General features: G+C 38.1%; 1 protein-coding gene across 1 annotated transcript; it reads left to right on the forward strand.

Annotated features, from left to right (window-relative positions):
* The first annotated feature begins 657 nt into the window (after positions 1 to 657).
* LOC109468084 (mitochondrial fission factor-like) lies at positions 658 to 5,868 on the forward strand. The gene is made up of 5 exons (XM_019766323.1): positions 658 to 814; positions 1,292 to 1,420; positions 1,884 to 1,998; positions 2,510 to 2,753; positions 5,157 to 5,868. The coding sequence occupies exons 2-5, from the start codon at positions 1,322 to 1,324 to the stop codon at positions 5,368 to 5,370; spliced, it is 672 nt and encodes a 223-aa protein (XP_019621882.1). The 5' UTR covers positions 658 to 814; positions 1,292 to 1,321; the 3' UTR covers positions 5,371 to 5,868.
* The last annotated feature ends 17,813 nt before the right edge of the window (positions 5,869 to 23,681 follow it).

Below are 23,681 nucleotides of genomic sequence, written 5' to 3' on the forward strand. Positions count from 1 at the left end.
CCGCATTCCTCTCCAGAATAGACTCTGTCAATACTGTAACATGAATAGAATAGAAGATGAACAACACTTTATTTTAGACTGTTCTTTATATTCTAATGAAAGGTCTGTCCTTTTTAATCATATCAAAGAGATGTCCCTATGCTTTGAACACCTAAATGCAAACGATAAATTTACATTTTTGATGCGTCTAGACAAACCCTAGCTGTATCACAAACATCATCTGTTCCCATTGTAAAGCGAGAAGAAGTTTGTATTAGCTCAGTAACTAGAGCAGCAGTATAGTACCCTTGTGTATGTATATCTAAGTCAAGTAGTGTATCTTTTGTCTCCACTTTTCTACATATGTTTGTTATGTGTCTGTTATATCTTGACCTGTACCTAGCCCGTCGTGGCATGAACGTGACAATAAAGGTATTTCATTTCAGTAATAACTTTATCCAGTGCGACATTCTGTAGACCCCGTCGGTGGCCGGTGACCTTCTCTGGCTAATGGATACTGCCTGGCCAATTTGATACTGTCTTTTTACCACCGAAAGGCATCTGCTTGGAGATTTATAGTGAAAAGCGGGTTGCACAAGGCCATCACCCATCATCCTGCTATGTTAAAACAAACCGCTAGGAGCCGCTATTCACTTCATCTCGCGTGACCAAGCGAGAATTCCTTCCCAAAATGGCGGATGAAATTTGCAAGGAAGAGACGAAGTGACCGAAACCTGTCTTTTCATGATATTCTTGTCGCAGAATTAATTACGTTAACAATTTTCACGTTCTGTACTTATCTATCAGGACATTTTCGAGAATAGGGAGTGAACATGTAAGTAGAAACTCGAGCATAATGGTAATATGTAAGGCATTCGTACCGCTCCTTGGTATTCATGGAGGTAAAAATTTATGTGTATAATTTTTTAGTTTTTACCTCCATGGTTTAACAAACGTTTTCGTGAACATTTTCATGGACCGTTTTCATAGACAATAATTTCTAGTTCTAGTTCTATATGATACTGGGCAAAGCCCTATCTAGGGCATCCCGCCCAGGGTTATAATAAGATATCAATTCTACAAATTGTTTTTATGGAAGTCAAACATACAATTTTGTACAAAGGTACGTTTTCTTATAGTTATGGCTTTGTCATAGAACACAGAAAAATATTTTGTCGATATCTTAACGTTAGCTTGTGTAATCTTGAGTTATAAATGTGCTTTTTAAAATTATTATAGCTTTGTCTTCTTGTAAGTCATCAAGTATTCTACTGTTTTGAACTTGCTTTCTGTTGTTGTTTTTTTTCTCCAGTGCTGGTAGTTAGTAGAGTAAGCTGTGACCATGGCCAGTCCCACCAAAGTGTTTAACCCTCCAGAACAGGACCTGGACACGCTCAGATACTCCTACAATGCAGAATACACCGCTGACATCTCAACAAAGGTACTCATGACATGTCTTACATGCTCTAGACCAGCACATCGGCAGAACGAACTGCACTTGCGCAAAACCTGTAATGTATTATACATAGCACTTCGGCAGAATGTCTCATATAAGGTCGTATTTGCGCATATACTAAAGTAAGGTTAATATCCCATCTGTAGTTTCCAAATGTTATGTAGGAAAAGATATCCTTTGCAACAGGCAAAATTCTAATGCAACGTTGACCAAAAATTTAACGAAAACCGTGAAAATACAGGGTTCTGCGCAGGCGCAGTACGTTCTGCCGACGTGCTCTCTAGACCACATACTAGTAGTATGATGGTCACATGTGCATTTAGTCCATCTGGGCAGGAATATGTAATGAAAGATTAATATCATATCATATAAATTAATAATAATAAGCTACTAGCATATTATTAAAGCATACTTTAATATATGTCTTGTTTTGTGTTCCTGAGTGTAGATGAGGGTCCCAGATAAGATCCAGGTTGCGGAGGGTGAGGAGAGTTACGTCACGCCGGGCGAAACACGACACGTTCACGCCAGCATGGACGTACCAGACAGGATCACTGTCGCAGGTACAAACCTAAAAAATTGGGTGCACAAAAATTTTTGGGGGTGCACCATTTAAGATAACTAGAATGTCAGAAAAAACAACCATTATGGCCAGATCGTCTGCTCATACAAGTGGTCACTTGGACAAGTTTGACTATAACTCGGAGTATAAGTTAAAATCTGTAATAAAACTCTATTCTGGTGCACAGTTCCAGAGCAAAGAATGATTGGACCTTATGTGATGATGCTCTTATCAAACTATCATTTCCTGTTGCGTATGACATGCATGTAATTACTAGATACTAAAGATATATGCTGTACAAGACCACATGCTTTTGTTAGAAGAATCAGGTTCATAGGTCTGTATACCTTATACATTTGTACCTGTACCACTAAAATACTAGTAGTTACAAGTATTTGTTTTGATGAACAGTTATGGTTTTGATTCTAACTTGATAAGTGCAGGTATGTTATAATGTTACCTGTACCAGTGCATGTATGTACCAGAATGTAACATGACTTATTTGTGTGCAGGTGAAGGACAGTACAAGGGACAGCACCAGTCCCCCCGTACCCTGGACCTGGACACCATGCTCCCTGCACAACCCCCTCCCGTCAGCTTACAGACCCCCCCTCGCACGCTCACGTTAGAGGAACATCTGGAGAGTCTGGAGATCCAGGAACGGCCACAGTCCCGGCCGCGGACCGCCAGCGGCCGCAGGTCCCGAGAACCCCTCGCCGGCCGCGGGCTACCCAACGGAATCGCAGTACCCGACAGGTAACCAAAAACCGTCCCTCGGATAGGACGTTAAATGGAGGTCCCGTGTTTGGGAGAGCCACACCCCATGCACGTTAAAGATCCCACCGCTGCATACCGGTTCACTGGACTTAGATCCGGACTTGTAAGAATGTTTAGGTTCAAGTCCAAAAAAAACCCTAAAAGTCAAGAACCGAGTCCGGACTTATTACCATAAAAGACCATTTCGCATACCCCTTTTCTTTCCAACCACCTAAAACCTTCTTTAGATTCCAAAATGATGATGAGATTCCAAAATCTTAGCTGCAAAATGAAGAAAACATTGCCATCGGGCATCATCAAGTGTCGGCCTCCATGTTATGTGGCCAAAGTTTCACCCAGACAACCCTGCAAGGTTGCCAACATGCAATTTTGTATATGCCATGGGTTTAGGTCCGGACTTACAAGTCCGGAACTGAACCTAAACCTCTGGACTTGAATCCGGACCTGAACCTAAATGTGGGTTTAGGTATGCAGCACTAGTAGGGAACCTTCTCGGTGTGAGTGGTTCAAAACCTCACAGTCCAGTCATACGCAGCTTGAACATGTACACACATGTACAAAACTGGTGTGTTACGCCTGTTACGCCTAAAGGCGGTTTACCGGTTATGCGAAACAAAAAAAACAAGAAGCCATAGGCGACAATTCTCCGTGAAGTATTATATATTGCAACAAAAAGAAGTAGCCATTGGCGACAATTCTCTGTGAAGTGTGATAAATCGAACAAAGAAAAATTGTTTAAACGCGCGTCGGCTCAGTCATCTTAAGACGCAACAACCAATCAGAGATGCGAGATGCCTACACGTGACGCGGGAAGGGCGCGCGATGCCCGAAATATTTTTGCGTCAATATTCAGCGCCGTGATTCAAGAGATTAATACCCGGAAACAATTTTTTTCTTGTTTTGAACGCATTAACATGCATTTACGCTAATCTAGTATGATTCAGGGTTACTTTTTTTTAACCTGCCATGGCCAGATTATCTAAAGATGTGTGTATTGTGTGTACAATCTATAGAAAGAGAAATGTACATCAGGTCCGATCATCCGATTTTCACGTTTCGGTTTTTTGGACTCGGTTCATGAACGTATTTTGGTTTGGCTCCTGGAATGTGCAAAAAAATGACTCCCGGGACTGTCTACAGGGAACACTCGCACATTCGCGGTGTATCAGGACAGCGCGACTGGTCGTCATTAGCGCAGTAACAGTTGCATAAACGGACGAAACCATTTCAAAGAAATGGGGATGTTTCGAAAATAAGCATTTACTCCAATATCAAAACAGCTACGGTAAAAATAAAAAGACGTGCATCATCCCGGACATAATGCAACACCACATGCGAAATTACACAGAAATGCGACGTACGGAAGAATGCGTTTTGGCTGCGAACATCTTCCAAAAAACTTGGCATCTCTTAACCATGGGCAAAAACATCTGGAACCACTTATAAAAACCACCCCGTATCTGCATGAACTTTTTTGAACCCCACTGCTATTCCAAACAACGCGTTTTTCTGGACCATTCCAATTCGCCTCGTAATTGTAGGGGTGCGTCTGCGATATTACATTGACCGCGAAAGCAGCAACGGCAAAAATACACATTCGTGCATCAACACGGGCATGCCCGCAAACGGCGTATAAAATTGCGTGCCGATTACACAAAGAGAACCCAGTGTTTTGACTGCGAACATGAAAAATCAGCCGATTACAACACTCCGTCCGGAGGTCCTGACCTCCTTCACGGAGTAAAAAATAGTTCCATCAGGTTGGTAAAGTATGGGATACAGGAGCGGTGAGAAGCAGAACTCCAGTCAGAAGCTCTGATGAAGGTGTCTGACAGACACTCTAGGTAAGATAATTATTGGTTGTGTAAATAAGAACTCCTGTATCCGATCCCGACAGGTAAGCAGCTGTTACTGGTGAAACATGTGAACCCAGTTCAAAATAATGTCATTATGAACCCAGGTAGGCTTATAGCACAAGAAAATGTGTAAACCAACACTGTTTAAAATTATGTGACAATCTTATATAATATCGCTTTAAGGCTCACATTGCTGAGGGGAAGCAAATTATAAGATTTAACTTGTATAAATAAGGCCACAGCAAGTAATTTTTATGGATGACATCAGCGCGCACATTAATTTTCGCCTGATTTTGGAAAAAAAAATTTTGTGTATATGTGATGTGCCCACTGAATCAAAACCATTTGTACCAATGATTGAGTCAAAATTTTGAAATTTAGGAACCTTGTTTTTTTGGCCCACCTTGTTTTTTTTTGCCCACTCGCATTAGATTTGGAGTCTGGGGAGGATGTCATCCATAATATTTACTTGCTGTGGCCTAAGATTGATTTGTATTTTCTATGTACATGGATTTTATATTCCCAGTGAATTGGCGCCGGCTCCAGCCAACATGGACGCCGTGACGCCCATGGCGGAAGACGAGGTAGAAGAACTCCGGCGCCAGCTGTCCAGAGTCGGCAGGAGACTACAGATCCTGGAGGAAGAGAACGAACAACGAAACCAGCGAGAACTCATCCTGTACTCCGTAACTCTCGCCTTCTGGCTCATCAATGCCTGGATGTACATCAGGAGAGACTAGATGGGTTAAAGGCCACAGAGTTTACTTTCATTGGTTCCCTACAGTACAGTCAAACCTGGACTTAACCATTCAAGGGACTTGAAGGGGCACTATGTATCATTTTTGAACCCTAAATATCTTAATTGCAAAAATATTCGTTGAATCTGGCAACATTCATTCCCTGAAACTGTACGTACCATCAGGTCCAGACTTTACAGTTATAATGTTGCTCTTCCTCTTCAGCATAAGAGCCATTCTTGAACCAAAAAAGTACATTTCTGTGGCCTAAGTATTCAATATATAAAAGTTTATGAACTCTGAATGATGAGAATGGTACTGATCGTGGAGAGGTAATATTTAAGATTGCTGTTGTTGAATTTATTCCTATTTCTTGAAGAAATGTGGGCAATCTGGCATTTTGATGTAAAAATCAAACAAAAAAACTGAAAACTGAAGATAAAATGTTTCAATTTGAGATTGAAAAATCAGTGTGGAAAGCAATCATTTTTTCTTAGATGCAACTCACTGCAAGGGGCAGTTTAGGCCACACCAATTTAATTTGTTGTTTCTCGGATTTTTTCAGAATTATGAAGCGACAGGGCGAAATAAATAAATTTAAAAAAAAACAGGCCAAGGCACCCCATGATACTAGTAGCTGGAAATGTTACAATATGAGCCATGAAGTGAACAATACCAGGCTGGTTTATAATCAAAACAATAGATTTTGAACTTTTAATGAAACAAAATTGCATTGTAACATTGAATAACTGTAACAACTAGGAAGAAAAGGACTTTTTTCAATGGGGCCAAAATATGTCTTTCATTGTCATTTTGCAGTTGATTTAGAACAAAAAAATTTTTTTTTTTGCAAATCAGAAAAAAAAGGCAAATCCGAGAAACAACAAATTAAATTGGTGTGGCCTAATAATTACTGTTCAATTAAACATATTAGAACTTTGTGGATATGCATATCACTATATGGATTTAAAATTTCAAACAATTTCGTAGAAAGCAATTCTTGTCATTCTGCTATCATTTAATGAGTGATGAAATATAAAATAAAAAAAGGTTGGAATATAGCAGTACTAGTAAGATGGATGCCAAAACAGATCTTACTGCCCCTCTAGTGTTAACCAATATCCCATGCATGCAGGTGTCCATATGATTGAATTCTGCTAATGCACAATATATAATCAACAGTGTATAGTAAGATACACATACACATTGTATATAATTTTTGTATACAAATACAAATGAACAAAGTAGTAATGGCATGCATCGATGAAGGTTAGACATCCAGGTAATACGATATGCCAAAAAGAAGTTACTCAAGCAACTGGATATGATTTTGGAAACGGTCAGACGTTTCAGCTACATTTGTAGTATCCACTAGCTTTTGTCAGTGACTGAGAGACCAGAGGGGAAATGCAGGTTTATAAGCACAAACTATTGATTGATATGCAAATGAAGTGAAGACAATTTAAAGTCGAAAAGGGAACAATCAATCAATAGTTTGTGCTTATAAACCTTCATTTCCCCTCTGGTCTCTCAGTCACTGACAAAAGCTAGTGGATACTAGCTGAAACGTCTGACCGTTTCCAAAATCATATCCAGTCGCTTGAGTAACTTCTTTGCATAGTAATGGCATGGTCAGGGAATCAACTAATAAAGTGGAATGAAACCGTGGTAGCTGCTATGAACAAGGAAAGTTGCATGTGGCAAATGATAGACAAAACAAAGAATTGGTTTAGCGATATAAAACCAAGCTGGAATTGGAAGGAAATACATTTGTGTTACATATAAGTTAGTGTTGATACACGTACAATATACATGCATACATGTAGCTTTGATTATTGTTGCAGTGATGTAGACATGGCCATGATGGTCTGACAGCAAAATGTCAAACAGTTGACCAAATGTAAGTTTCAATACTGGATAGATATATTTCATCTGCTGTCATTGACATATATAATAACTATAGTTTTTTTATGTAAGGATGAATTTGGTTATGCAGGTTTAACTTTGAAAATTGTAAATTATCTTAAAGGTTAACCTGTTTTGGTAGAAGTCATTATGAAGAAACTTTAAAGTATAATTTCCCACTCAAGTCAAGAAATTGGACTAGCCCAAATTTTTGACTGTATAACCTTACTCCAGTCTTTGTCAAGGAATGCTCTGGAGTGAGAGACCACTTCTGTGAAACAATGTTATGCACTGCCAGATAACACACATGACTTCAGGTGAGCAGTGGATCATAGGTTACTGAAAGTCTGTGTCATTTTAATGACACTTTGGGGCCATCTATGAAATACATTGTACATTAAGCCTATCTGTGAATATGTGTCTGGCCAAATGCTAATTATTAAAACTATAGAATTATGAAAATTGCCTTGCAAGGTAAAATTATCATTTTGTATCTATTGCAAACGATATGGACTTATGCAAAAAAAAAGGTGTGTCATTTTTCTTTCATATTTCTGTTTGCACTGTTTATGGTACATGTGTGTATAAATGTGAGATTATTAATATTAGGTAAATAAATATGTGGAAAAAGCTGACTGTTCTATATGTGTTTTTTTTTCGGTTTTGACAGGTTTAAACAGAAACTACAGCACAGTAGGAAGTGTTTACTAATTTCTTTTTTTTTCTGGCAGACCAAAATCAATGCGTGCATGGATGTTATCTATATTAATTACTTAGTGCGGCCTTACATATCAATACCTAGTGCATTGCCATGATGGTTATTTAAAGTTTTTTCTTGAATTTTTTGTTCAAAATTTAGTTTTTTTCTTTATCTGTTTATCAAGATTCCCCACACATATGCAAGGAGTGAAGGAACTGGTAATACATGTATCAGCTTTTCGAGCTCGCACAAATTAGCCCAACGTTAATTAATACTACATCATGAGAAATCATCATTAGTAAACATACTGCAGTCTACTTCCAATCAATCTACTGTAGCCTTTCATGAAAGTTCATCTGTGTTGGTAGTTACAGGTTCAAAGTTAAAACTTTTGGTCCAACACAAAAAATCCTCTCACCTAGAGTTTTTGACCAGTCAGTCTGGTCTTCATCAGTAGACTGACCCAGTGAGGCTTGTCACATGGCTTCTTTTAAGTGTGACGTCAACTGTAGCCTTATTACCAGGTATGTAGCACATCTACAGACAGATGACCATACTTTAACAATTTGTATACATGTGTCAGTTGCAAAATGATCTAGAAACCTGTTTGATAATGACTGGAAAAGACACCATCTAAACAACAAAATATCAGACTGCCGCGAAGTCTGTGACTCAGTTGATTAAGATGTATGCACAAGGACAGGTGGTGCCATTGAATACAGGAATGAAAAAGACCTGTTGGTTGTGATCATGTTTTGTTGTTAAAATACTTGTTTGACAAGGTTTACGATCTCAAAGTTTTAAAATGTAGGAGTCCTGTTTTTTTCACCTTATCGCATGATATTTGAAGTCTGTGGACGATTTAAACCATAAAATGTACTTGCTTTATCCTAACTAAAAAACTATTTCACTCAATCATTATTAAGGCAAAGCACAGAATCCCACCAAAGATTATCTTAGGGGGACAACAGGTGCCATGTGTTGAGCTGGCCAAGGGCTTGGGTTATATATTGGATAAGAATTTGACTTTTCATGATCAGGTGATCTCTATGGTCACGAAGGCTTCGCGTAGGCTTCATTATTTAAGGCTCCTTACTAAACAGGGCACTAGTGTTGTAGATTTGGTCCAGGTCTACATCACACTTATCAGACCTGTACTTGAATATGGGCACGTACTACTAGTAGGGTGTAATAAGGAGCAGGAAAGACTGATTGAAAGAGTACAGCGGAGAGCACTCAGGATCATCTCACTGGGGGGAAGACGTGAGGTGCCTCCTCTGCCAACGCTGAAGGAAAGGCGAGAGGTGGCGGCAGTGAAACTACTGAAGAACATGCTGGACGAGGGTCACCCCCTCCATGACCTGGTTCCACCGGCCAGGACAACGGCCACTGGGAGGACCTTAAAAAATCGAACTGCACTCACAGTACCAGCAGCCCGTACAAAAAGACTGAAAAACTCTTTCTTACACAAGGCAATATGCCTGTACAACGGGTCTTTGCAGTAATGACTTTCAAGACTCTCTGGACTTTACTTCAGTGCCCATGTGTGGCTTTGTAATGTGTTTGTTTGTGTGTCTGTATACGTATTGTAATGTTAAGTTTGTATTTGTACTCACTACACAATTGTAAAAAATCAGTGTTATTCAGCTTGTTTGTACACTAGCTGCAAGACTGATTTTTATTAATAAAACTTGATAAACTTGATATGAATCGAATATGTTAGTTTGAAGTGACTAGCTAATTGTTGACTATTTTGAGGCAAACTGACGGCAACAGACCACACACAAGTTAAATGCATCAACTTTATTTAGTCTCTTCATTGGTGTGGCTTAGCATAATAAATGATACTAGTAATACAGCATATTTCAGTCATACCCCTCTCCATTAAATGGACTGTTCCAAATTCACACCTGCGCAGGAGTAGAACAAGATTATTTCTGTCCAAAGTGAGTTATTTGCCAAGTCGTCCAGGTTTAAAATGAAGCCTTCTTAACTTGTCACCAAAAATTAAAAAAGGTTGTTTCACTAGTCAAGGATAGACTTTTCCATCTGCCTTATATCCGCAAACATTTCCGCAAAATACGGACATTTTGTGTAATCAGCCCTGTTCAATACTTTATTAGTTATCCCCTCTTTAAGAATGAAGTCTTCCAGTGAAGTAGAAGCAGAAGAAACACCAGGAAAAGCGACATATTAGGGCCATACCATGGTATGTCTGAAAGATATTAAGCAAATACTAGAGAATTTTTTAGATACAACAAAACTGAAAATTGAATCGACAGTGATGAAAAGTTACAGGTTCTGAAATTGTTACGATACTACAAAAATTAAAAAAAATGTAAGGATTACAAACGATATACAGTAAACACATAACAACAGTATACTCTTCCTTTGTTCTTGTTAGAACAATCATTCATAAAATCAAAGTTGGAACAGCCAGTCAAGTTAAAAATTGTGGAATACAACCATGACGCCATCAATAATAAACATTTACAAATTCTGAAACAGTTTTACTACAATTGTTAAGATACTACAACTTCAAAATGAAAACTACAACTCTTTTTGAATCAGACTCAGCATTGATGCCTTTAAAATGAAACTTTACATCTGTACAATTTCTACAGTACATTGATGTGCTACTAGAGTTCCAGACTAAGATAGTCCATGATTATACATTGTATATTTTACACAGAATGACAAAACACTCTAACCTTATTCTTGGTAGGGCAACCATTAAAGTTAAAAAATAATTAATGTTGATATTAGAAAATACAACCATGACATCATCCATAATAGAATTTACAGACTCTGAAATACAATAGTTATAATCGCAATTATTACAATCATACTTCAAATTCAAAATGAAAAAGTACAGCTAATACCACTGGTGCAAAATCTCATTCATTTAAAAAAACTCGAAGCATTATGCCTTAAAATGAAACTTTACAACTTGTATACTTTCTGCGGTATACTGTTCTGCTACCAGAGTTCCAGACTTAGACTGTCAATTATACATTGTATACTTCACACAGAATGACAAAACATACCCCGTTCTTTGTAGGTCTATGATTATGATAAGCACAGTAACTGTTACAGTGACTGTTCCTGCACAGTTTGCATTGTTAGATCTAACATCTGTACTCCTGTACAATTTATTAAAAATATTACACAAAATATTAAATAATACTCAAAACTTTTCAGAAAGAAGTATTTTTCTTTTGGAAATGTCAAATGTTACTTACACAAAATGCCATGTAGGTTTAAGATTGAATGCTAGGGTTCTTAAAAAAAAGTAGGTTAGAATGTTCATCTTTGTCCTCACGGCTGACAACAGCTAATTTTTTTTACCAAAAAATTTAAAACAAAAAATTAGGTTTGAGCAGCAAGTGTCTACAACCCACATGTTACTTTACTACAATTCAATTTGGAAACAAAATATTCATCTGGAGTTGTGTATAATGTTACAATTGCTACAAAGGGGCTATGAGAGGCTTATACACCAAACTTTAAGTTTCAGTTATAATTCAATAATCATAATTCATTATCTTTCTCCAACTTTTGGAAATTGCTTTTTAAATGTCAGAAATAAAAATGTACAGCTAGCGTTAGTATTAAAGGTTCTGATTCTTTGAATCAAGTTTAAATGCACCATCTTCTGCCACTATTATCCCCGCACTATTTTTACTACATTAAATTAAGTAACAACTAGAGTTCCCCGATCTCAAACCTTCGCCAAATGATGTTAATCTTTATGACTGACAAATTATACATTAGATTATTCCCCCCTGATTTAAGAAATAGGAACCTAATTTTCATGAATTATATCATTTTATCATAATCTCAACCAAAAAAACAGTCTTATATTAACAAACAATGCATTCTAGCATTTCCTAACAAATTATGCAAATGAGGTCCTGATTTGAATAAATTATGTTTAATGATGTTCACCTCAATTTAACTTTCAAATACCACAAGTATGAAATTCCAGGCAGTTATCATTATATAATTATAAAATTTTCTCATTAATTATGCAAATTAGGTCATTATTAACATAATCAATATCTTCCTGTGTTTCTCTCGTTGTCAATTACCAATGTCATAAGCTTTAATTGTCCTATCATGGAATGCAGCTGATTTATAGAATTTCCCCATAAATTATGCAAATTATATCCATATTTGCATAATTGTCACATAATTATATGAAGGATCACGTAAGCTACCTACATACAAAAAATCACGACGATCCGTCAGCCGGTTCTTGAGTTATCCCTTTTGAATATTTTCAAGAATATATTGCTGCAGTTTCAGAGCAAGCCGCTAGGGGGACCTAAACTCACATCACTTCTTCCCCAGCACAAGAGCTACCTACCATCTAAATTTCATCACCATAGCATGTCTAGATCATGAGATATCAAAACCGGAAGTTCAGCTGCAGTACCATAACAAGCCGCTAGGGGGTCCAAAATCTAATCATTTTGAGGTCTCATCATGACCTACCCACATACCAAGTATCAAGACAATCCATCAAGGCCTTCTCAAGTTATCGTGTTGACAGACACACACACACACACACACACACATACATACACGAACGCCCCTGAAAACATAACCTTCTTGGCGAAGGTAATAAGTAATTTAAAGTACCATATTGTGCCATTCTGGCTGACTACAGCTATTACAACAGGTTTGAATTGCAAGTAGTCACCACAACCCACAATCTACTTTATATAACATGCAATACAAAAGTTAAAAATAAAATTAATGGTATTACATGTGTAAAGGCAACAGACTTCTTTTGAAGCTTCATGAGTGACTATTACAATTTGTATATTAGATAGTTTCTGCAGTCGTGCATAGCATTACATGACTTGCTTTGCTACTAGATTTCCAAACGTAGATTTTTCATACTTACCCAGAGAATCTCTCTGTTTAGGTAATGGTAATTAGGGACGTTTAACAATTACTACACATTGTGAATTGTTGCATTTAACACGTATTTGTGTTCAAGACTTACAGCGTAAGCCTCGGGTGGTTCTCACAATGAAATACGAGAGCTACTGTTAAAAGTCTACATACAATGTAGCTTTTAGTTTGGTCTTCAGAAAAAACTTACAAGGTCACAATTAAAATGTTAGACATATCACCTGGATCACGACAACAAGAAGTTTTAAAATGTATATCAACACAACCAACCAACCAACCAACCAACCAACCAACCAACCAACCAACCAACCAACCAACCAACCAACCAACCACCGATTGCTAAAGTAATAAGGTACGCTACTAAGGCAATAATTTACATAATGAATCATTTTACCCATCCTGAATTTTAGGTCTAACTGCAAGTTGGGGGCGTTTCTATTTTTCTTTGTTTCTTTCTACATTGTTTCTACATTTGGGGGCGGAGAAGTTACCTTCAGTATTGGTCTAAGACTGCAGCTGACCCTGCACAGGCTGATCATGACCACTGGTCATTACAGGTGCTGTTTTGTACAGAATATTTAGCTGCGAGGCAGTCGGCCCTGTGCCATAAGATAAATTTCTAGCATCGAGGGATTCAGTGATGGCCTGATACTGACCCTGCCCTGTCTGAACATTACCACTGGTCATTACGACAGCTGTGTTTGTGATGGTCTGAGACTGGGTCACAGCTTTATATACAGAGTTTTGCTGTGAGGCAGTCGGCCCTGTGCCGTAAGAAAGATTTCTCACGTCCAATGATTCAGTCACGGCCCGAGACTGGCCCTGCCCCGTCTGATCATTACTATTGGCTATCTCTATCTCTGTAGATGCGTCGTCCTTTGGCGGTGTTTTTACATCAACGTACATAGGGTTTGGCTGTAAGGCAGCTAGCACTTCATTATGTGACAAATTTCCCACTTTAAGACATTGAATATTAGCCTGAGACTGACTCTGCCCTGTCTGATCATGACCACTGGCCATTACAGTAGCTGTGGTGTTTGTGTTGGATGCAGTGATAGCCTGAGACTGACCCTGTCCTGTCTTAACACGGGGTTGTCGATATCCTCATACTGGTGATCATCACCACTGGCCATTACAGTAGCTGTGGTGTTTGTGTTGGATTCAGTGTTGGACTGAGACTGACCCTGCCCTGTCTGATCATGACCACTGACCATCACAGACGCTGCTGTTTTGTGTTGCTCCCAACAACACCGGGATTCCGCCCTAATGGAGTATTTCTGGCCCTCATCATCTTCCAAATTACAGCCAAGAAAGTCCCAATCAGAATGATGACAGGTACTGAACCACAGATAGAGCGAATCAGAATAAGTAGGGGGAAACTGGGAGAAGATTCTGGATTTTTTAAAGTGGTTGCGTAGGGAGAAGATAGTGTTGCTCTTGTTTTGATTGCAGGGCTTGAAGTTGAGTCAGGATCTGGTTTGGGGGCAGTATTGAACTTGAAGTTAGAGTTGCGAGAGATTTTTTGCTTGTGTTTTCTATGGTGTTTGCTGTTGATCCATCAGTGGTTTTAAAGGTCTGATGGGCTAGTATTGTTTTCTGTATCGTCAACTGAAGGTGTTGACACTGCAGCGGAACAGCTATCACCAGATAGTGGTGATATGGTTGGCTCTTTACATATCAATTCTTTACGATCGACATTTTCAAGCCTCTGTCCCTGAAGGTTGGCGGGTTGGTCACAAATTATCTGGTTCTTAAATGCATCGATTAGCCTGACGGGAGCTATCCTACAGTCACACTGCCAGGGGTTCCCGCCAAGTTCTATTCTGATATTAGTTGGGAACAAGCAGAAAACTGACGGGGGAATGGCCGTCATCTTGTTGTTGCGAAGTCCCAAACGATATAAAAGTGGCAGATTTTCAAATGCACCTGAATGGATGGTAGTTATCTGGTTATAGGACAGGAACAAAAATTTTAGCTGTGTCAGATTTGCAAATGTACCAGAATCGATGGTAGCTATCTGGTTGTTGTGCAGGGACAAACGCTGTAGCTTGGGTAGATTTGCAAATGTACCAGGAGGGATGGTAGTTAACTGGTTGTTGTACAGGAATAACTCTTGTAACTGGGTCAGATTTACAAATGCACCAGAAGGGATGTATTTCACCTTGTTGTGGGTCAGGTCCAAGTCTTGTAGCTTGGGAAGATTTGCAATTGCACCAGAAGGGACGGTATCTATCTCGTTGTGAGACAGGGACATTTTTTGTAGCTTGGGCAAATTAGCAAATGTACCAGAAGAGATGGAAGTTATTTGGTTGTTGCTCAGCCACAACTCTTGTAGCTCGGGGAGATTTGAAAATGCAACAGAATGGGTGGTAGTTATCTTGTTGTTGTTCAGCAACAACTCTTGTAGCTTGGGCAGATTAGCAAATGTACCAGAAGAGATGGTAGTTATCTGGTTGTGTCTCAGCCACAACCTTTGTAGCTGGAGCAGATTTACAAATGTTCCACAAGGGATGGTAGTTATCTGGTTGTCGTCCAGTTGCAACTCTTGTAGCATAGGTAGATTAGTAAATGTATCGGAGTGGATTGTAGTTATCTGGTTGTACCGCAGGCGTAACGCAGACAGATTTTATACCGTAATAGGTCAGACTTCTTTAAACTTTTAATACAATTTTCTCGTAAAACTAACTCAGAAATGGATTTTGGGAGGTTCTGAGGGATGCTGGTGAGGTCTAGGTAGGGGCAACTGCAGATTAATGATTGTTTACAGTAACTGTTGCAGTCAGCTTGTGGCATGCTGGGCTCCTTCAGGATGATGAGAAGGAAAATCAGCAAGTGTCGCAGCTTTCTTCCCATGGTGTCCTGTCACCTGAATGGAACGGGAAGTTGCTCAGTACAACAGTTCATGTTGGACCTCAAATTTTTTAGAAAAAAAATGATAACTTGAATATAAACATAAGGTCCCAGGTAAAACTCTTCGTTTGTACAAGAAAAAAATTTGTCACACTCCAATTGTCCTCCCATGACTTTGTTTTGTCCTCTTGGTATATCATAAATTCCTCTAAAATGTCATAGAACAAAAAAATAGGTTGAAAACAGCCCGTAAACTACCCGGCGGGGCCCCTGTTTCCAGTTGTTATTGTATGTATCTGTTAATTGTCTGAGACTTGCTGCTTGAATATGGATATTGTGTTCTCCTTCTTATGGCCCTATTTGGACCTCTCGGACAAGGAATTTAGCAGAAAAGTAGCAAAAAGTACACTTCTCTTAAAAAGGTTGTGAATACCATTTCTAAAACTTTATTAAAGTAGCCATTATAGTACTGAGTTTCTTAGTTATGTGCACACTACTGAATAATGCAATTGTAGAAAACCTCCTGGCAAGTGTAGACCGATAAGATGTGTTGCCTTGTTCATTTTGGAAAGCCTTGTGTTGACAAAATGGTCGTAACATCAAGCATTAAAACAGTTTAATCAGACTGTGGCTTAGCAAAGTCATGATGGTTTATCTGTAGTTCCTGATTTCAGCGCAAATTTTGGCAATAGTGCCACGTCACCAAAATACAATATGAATATGAATAGAACAATATAAATAAAAACAATCATAGCGCAGCGCCCCTGTTGCCCCTTTTAGAGCTAACATTTTCTGAAGCAGATATTAAGATGGAAATTATTAAATATTTTCTGGCGTCCTGACTTTTCTGACAGCTATCTACTATTGTCTTCAGTAAAAACAACAAACCTTCCACCGTAACATATCTCCTTAGATAATCAAAATCTGATTGCCAGCCTTACCTATGGGCGTAGGCCAGTGGCAAACTGCCTACAAGGCATTTTACCTTAATTGTTTATTCACTCACAGTCACATACCTTTTAAATAGGTCAGAAAAGCTTCAGTTGACACTTTTTTGACAGAGACTCGGGCACAGGTTGTTGTTGTTCTTGTAGGGTTTGCCAGCCTCCTTCTGCAGCTGATCCACAATGGCGTGTGACAAACAACCCAGGATCGGTCTTACGTACATTGTGGAGTTAATTGTCTGAAGCTGGCTATTTGAATAATATTAATATCTATTATTACGATGAAAATTCTATTCATGATGCAGGTCCAGATATGCATATTCACTTGTTTTCGTCACCAACTTAAGTTACGTATTACCGCTACTTTTAAAATGTATGGGATTGGTGACTTGTATATTGGAAAGTTTCTGCAATTAAGTATGAAAATTATATAATGTACAGTGCTATTTACTGAAGAATATGTTAGTTTGTAGTGACTAGCTGATTGTTGACTATTTTGAGGCAAACTGACAACAACAGACCACACACAAGTTAAATACATCAACTTTATTTAGTCTCTTTATTGGTGTGGCTCAGTATAATAAATGATACTAGAAATACAGCATTTTTCAGTCATACCCCTCTCCATTAAATGGACTGTTCCAAATTCACACCTGCGCAAGAGTAGAACGAGATTATTTCTGTCCAAAGTGAGTTATATGCCAAGTCATCCAAGTTTAAAATGAAGCCTTCTTAACTTGTCACCAAAAATTATAAAATGTTGTTTCCGCTGGTCAAGAATGGACTTTTCCATCTGCCTTATATCCGCAAACATTTCCGCACAAATACGGACATTTTGTGTAATCAGCCCTATGCAATACTTAATTTGACCCCCCCTCCCGCTTCTTCAAGGATGAATTCTTCCAGTGAATGAGTAGAAGAAGAAACATCAGGAAATAATAATATATTTCAGGCATAACATCGTATGACTGAAATATATTGAATAAATAATACTTTTCTTCCCATATTTTTAGATACAACAACACTAAAAATTGAATCACCAGTGATGTTACAGGTTTTAAAATTGTTCCAATACTACAAAAATGAAAAACTGTAAGGATTACAGCCGATATTACTGGACAGGTAGTGTTTATTTTGAAAAAAAAATCATTTATTTTGAAGCCTTCTGAGGTGACATCCCTTTTTTAAAAATCTTTTAGATTTTCTTCAGTACATTACTCTGCTACTAGAGATCAGGACTTAGGCCACCCATAATTATATATTGTATACTGTATATTGTACTGTAAACACATTTTTCTGTTTTTTTCTTCTATTTTCCTGTTCTTGTTAGAACAATCATTCATAGAATCAAAGTTGGAGCAACCATTCTAGTTAAACATTGCAAAATACAATCATGACACAGGCAATAATAAAAAGTTACAAATTCTGAAATAGTTTTACCACAATTGTTAAGATACTTCAACTTCAAAATGAAAAAAATACAACTCTTTTTGAATCAGACTCAGCATTGATGCCTTTAAAATGAAACATTACATCTTTATACTTTATGCAGTACATTGATCTGCTACTAGAGTTCCAAACTGAGATAGTCCATGGTTCTACATTTTATACTTTGCACAAAATAACAATGCTCTTTCCCTGTTCTTTGTAGGACAATCATTAAAGTTGGAACAACTATTAATTAATGCTGATATTAGAAAAATACAACCACGACAGATGATCATCCTTAAGAAAAGTTACAGCTTCTGAAATATAATAGTTATGATCGCAATTATCAAAATTATACTTCAAATTCAAAATGAAAAAGTACAGCTAATACCACTGGTGCAAAATCTCATTGATTATGAAAAAACCTCAACATTGATGCCTTAAAAATGAAACATTTACATCTTGTATACTTTCTGCAGTACACTGCTCTGCTACCAGAGTTCCAGACTTAGATCGTCCATAGTTATACATTGTATACTTCACAAAGAATGACGAAACGCTTTTTCCTGTTCTTGGTAGGTCCGTGATTATAGGAAGAACAGTAATTGTTTTTTTTATCTCTGTTCTTTATTGACTTGAGTATAAAATACATGTGTACATAGATGATAAACCGTTACATCACATTCATCAATTTCCGTATGGAATCAGTGGTCTTATGCATGACTGGTTCTCCAGTTACCTCTCGGACAGAAAACAACGAGTGGTCATCCAGGGTGCAACGTCTGCATGGAAGTCCCCATTAGCCGGAGTACCGCAAGGTGCCGTCCTAGGACCAACGCTTTTCATTCTTTACATCAATGACCTTGCCACCAGCCGTACACAATGTCTGGCCAACTTATTTGCCAACGACACATCTCTGTCATTCTCCCATCATTCTGTTGATCGTGTAGTTGCAACACTGAACCGAGAGTTGAGTACTGTGTCGACCTGGCTTTCTACATGGAAACTAGAACATAACATAGACAAGTGCAAAGTCATGTTCATTACAACTCGTACTCTACCACAACCGATTCCCCCTGTGACCCTAGGAGGAACTGTACTGCAAGTTGTCACCAGCCACAAACACTTAGGCGTCACTCTCACGTATACCCTGTCCTGGTCACATCGAGGTCATCTCTACAAAAGCAAGACGTTCTTCAGGACTGTTATGTGCCCTAAGAAGGAAAATTCCCCAAAACTTACTGCTCCGGCTGTACATCACCATTACAAGACCTACATGTACATTAGAGTACGCGGATATTGTCTGGGCTGGCCTCACTTTACGTGGCTAAAGGACTTTAGAATCTGTTCAGTACCAAACAGCCAGGCTTATCAGTGGTCACAGTGGGATCCCATACCCTTCCTACAATAGTCTCTACACAGAACTGTCTCTACCATCCCTCCAGTTTCGACGCAAGTTTCACACTGCAGTAACCATGTACAAACTGTTGAACGGTCGCTGTCCTCCACACCTGCAAAGTCTGCTACCTCGAGCGCGAGCGTCCGCCACAGAATCCCGGTATCCCTTACGGAAAAGGGAACACTTATCCATTCCTGTTTGTAGAACCACCAGATCCCAGAGAACATTTGTGATCAGAGCTATATATAAACACCCGAACTTTTTTTGTGACGTTAATGCCCGAACGGGGTCCAAATGGACCCAATTTGGTTTCTTTCAAATTTATATTCCTTTTTGCATCCTTTCAGTGACCTTTGCATATATATTGGTTTAACAATATTAAGACGTTTATTTTGACATGATTAAGTGTTTAAAGATTTCAGCTCATTATCATACTTTATGCAAAAATAGGATGAGGCCTGCAGGCGTGGACATGGGGTTGATCTTTGACCTCATATGATTGTCAAATTGTCAAACCTCTGAAAACTTAATGAAATAATTCCTGAGGTTGAAGTTACTTGGCAAACAGCATAATATTAAAGCAATAATGCTTCTTTGAAGACATATTGAGGACATCCGAACAATTTTGTGTGTAGGAAAGTGCAAATGCATGGCTGGGGTCCACTTCAGTTCTTATTTTTACAAATTTGTGCCGATCTCAAAAAAAAAAAATTAGGAGAACTTGTAGAAGAGGTTTACTGACAAAGTCACGGGGGAATTTTTGTAGAATAGAAAAAAAAATTATAGCAAATAAAATATACGCCTGGGGTCCAAATGGACCCCGTTCGGATGTTTGAGGGTTAAATATAGTGCACAACGTAATTATAGAAAATGCATGACGTCTAGGCCAGATTTCATAACCTGTTAACCCTAACGTTAGACTGCAACATCTGTAATAGTATGTTAACCTGACATGTAAATATAGTACACAATGTAACTATAGTAAACGCATGACGACTAGGCCGGATCTCATAGCTTGTTAACGTTAGACCGCAACATCTGTTATGTAATAGTATGTTTATCTGAAGTGTAACTGACACTGCTAACTGTTACCTGTTCCGAATTGTTTATGTTCTTGTTGTGAGGGCTAGACCTTTATAATAGCCTCCGGCTAGTTCGGCAGTCCAGGCTGTATACATATGCATATGTCTTATTCAGCCTAATAAATCAAATCAAATCAATTTCTATCTGTTTGAACAAATCTTTCACTTGATTACCCTGACAAATTGTATGTCTGATACCTTTACGGCATCGTAATCATAGGATAGAATTAAAAACATTTTCATTACTTAGTAATATTACTGTTTTGCACTATAATCTACAATGCGAGAGGTACATGTACATGGATTTGCAGAAAATACAGTTTCATACCATAACTAAAATAAAGTTTCTCTACATTTAGTGATATATTGGCATATTTCAAAATGGTATAGAATAATTGTGTATATATGAGACAGATCCATTAACATACAACTAACAATGCTGATTTAGAAACTTCAGAAAATCTGCACATACCTTTTTCTTACAAATTGCCATAGACTTATCAAATGATATGAATTTCGATATTCCACATAAATACTGTAACTGAAAGCAGTCTTAAACAATACATCAACTAAGATTCAGCTAAATTTAGAGCTAACTAAAGAAGGCATCAAATATTTCCCAAACACGGAAATTAATGCCATCAAAAGGACGTATTTTCCACTTCACTTTTACTGCATTCTATTATACTGGACACCTTTCTCAGCAATTCAGATAATTTTTCAAACGACAAATAAGTATCCTAAGTAAGCACCACGGGGGGTCGCAAATTGGAGCTTCTATGGCCCTGAATCTTCTCTGGTATACTATCCCTTTATTTCGGCCAATTTCTACTATTTTTCCAGCGATCCGCGGTGCCTGGTAGAGGCTAAAGCATTAAACGTCAGCTGCATAAAGAGCCCCACTTCCCGCGGTGCCTCTCCAGTTCACCTTTCTTTAAAGCTATAGAATATTCTACATTTCGAAAGAATTTAATATAATGAAGAAAGGAATCAAAGTTTAAAGAACTAGTTTATAAAGATTTTTAATTGGGGAGGGGGGGGGCAAAGTATAAATGTCCAAACATAACATTGAATCCATTTAAAGAACAAATCTTTAGTTGTTTTATGGTGATACAAAGTTTTAATTTGGTCCCAAAAAGAGATAACGTTTGGACATGCAGGTATGTTTCTTCCTCTTCATGGCAGAACGATCACAAAGGGGTGTCTATACATTTCCAAATATATAGTAGTTTGTTTGTAGGTAGAAATTTGGAAAAATCTAGTGGAAGAATCGATAGTACAATGTATTATAGATATATAAACCTGTTTCCAGGGAATAGGGCTGTCAAAGAGCCACTTTAGTTGTACATTAGGCCATGTTGATTTGATTATATGGATGACATCCGCGCGCGCATGAATTTTCGGCCGTTTCCAAAAAAAAAGTTTTCAACCATACTGTAAATCGTACAAAACAGTTGCAAAATGAGCAAATATATACCATAAGTTACAAAAAAATTAATAAAAACTATACCAATGTCGTAGAATGCCAAAATCAAACGAAAAAAGACGAAATTGTAAAGAAATGAACTTGAAGACTAGATTATTCGCCAAACCATATTCTGTTCCATTTGCTCAACCCTCATGACCACGTAGATTTCATAATGAAAAGAACTTTTTTTTTGCAAAACTTTTTTTTTTATTCGCACGCGCGCATCAGTTTTGGGGCTCCCGGAGGATGTCATCCATATAATCAAATCAACATGGCCTTATGTGAAATATCAATCAAATTATGATGTAACAAGAAGAAATTGTACATATCCTTATTAATCTTCACCTGTTTTAACCAAGAGCTGTTTTTGTTACAATGACCGTTCCTGCAAAGTGTGGCTAGTTCAATCTAATATCTGACTCGTCTACAATTGTTACAAAATATTACACAATAAAAGACTCCCACTCAAAATTTCCAGAAACAGCTTTTGCAAAAAAAAAGAATAGAAATGTAACTTTTACAAATTTCATGTAGGTCTGTGATTCTTTAAGTAGCTTAGAATATTCATCTTGTTTCTTGGCAGACAACAGCGTCAATTTTAAGCAGCGAGTGTCCACAACCAAAAATATTAAATACATATTTTAATGTACCTTGAATTCTAAGCCCCCTCCTCTATACAATATAATGTATAATATAATATAATATAATGTGTGATACATTGTATACTATTGGAGTGCTTAATTTGTAACAAATTATCTGCTATTGAACTCACCCTCCTGTCTGATTATTCTGCTGCGGGTGTCCCTGTCTTCACTCCGCACCTACAGCGGGTTTACACTGGCAAGGCTGCGCTTTCTCATGTCCGTCTTGAGACACTGGCGTCGGTGGCACAATGGTTAGAGTGTTGGACTCAAACCGAGAGGTCCCGGGTTCGATACCCACCATGGCCCGACGTTGTGCCCTTCAGAAAGGCACTTTACACGACTTCCCTACCTATACGGTGGAGTGACGCCCACCGAGCCTCTTAGGCTAATCTGTCTGTCTGTGTGCCAAAAACACACTATGGATTTGGAGCGCCGATGTGATAACATCTGCACATTGGCCACTGAGAGCCGTTAAAATTCATTACTTTATTTATTTTCTTGAGACACTCCAACCAGGTCTTCTGATGTCTTCCCCGATGTGCCCTACCAATAATAATGTACACACAGGCACACTTACATAGTCACAGGCACACCAATGTACATGTTCTTTTGTCAGGTAATAAAAATGTTCATCTTCAGAAGATGTCAGAGAGCACTGAGCTAGATTGTAATGAAATTGACAACAGTATCCACACAAAAGAAAGGGTACAATCAAATTTGTAATAGACTTACTGCAACTTTTTATATACAAAATGTACCTGGAAAACTACAGAACAAATAGTCAAGGAAATTAGCAGGACATGGAAGAAATGATATCACATAAACATAACAAACAGATAGTCCGAATCCCCCTAAAGTCTACATAAGGAGGATAATATTAGGATACTCACTCCCAAAACTGTGGATCACAGCTTGGCAAGAATACTGGAAACTATGTGAAGTAATTAAAGCAAATATTGCAACATGACCAA

The sequence above is a fragment of the Branchiostoma belcheri genome, unplaced genomic scaffold (assembly GCF_001625305.1).
Source record: "Branchiostoma belcheri isolate BF01 breed outbred unplaced genomic scaffold, Haploidv18h27 scaffold190, whole genome shotgun sequence".
In the NCBI taxonomy this organism is placed as follows: domain Eukaryota; kingdom Metazoa; phylum Chordata; class Leptocardii; order Amphioxiformes; family Branchiostomatidae; genus Branchiostoma; species Branchiostoma belcheri.

Coding starts and splice junctions, on each gene's coding strand:
- LOC109468084 (XM_019766323.1), top strand. CDS start 1,322: ATGGCCAGTCCCACCAAAGTGTTTAACCCTCCAGAACAGGACCTGGAC. Junction 1,421..1,883: donor CCGCTGACATCTCAACAAAG/GTACTCATGACA, acceptor TCCTGAGTGTAG/ATGAGGGTCCCAGATAAGAT. Junction 1,999..2,509: donor AGACAGGATCACTGTCGCAG/GTACAAACCTAA, acceptor ATTTGTGTGCAG/GTGAAGGACAGTACAAGGGA.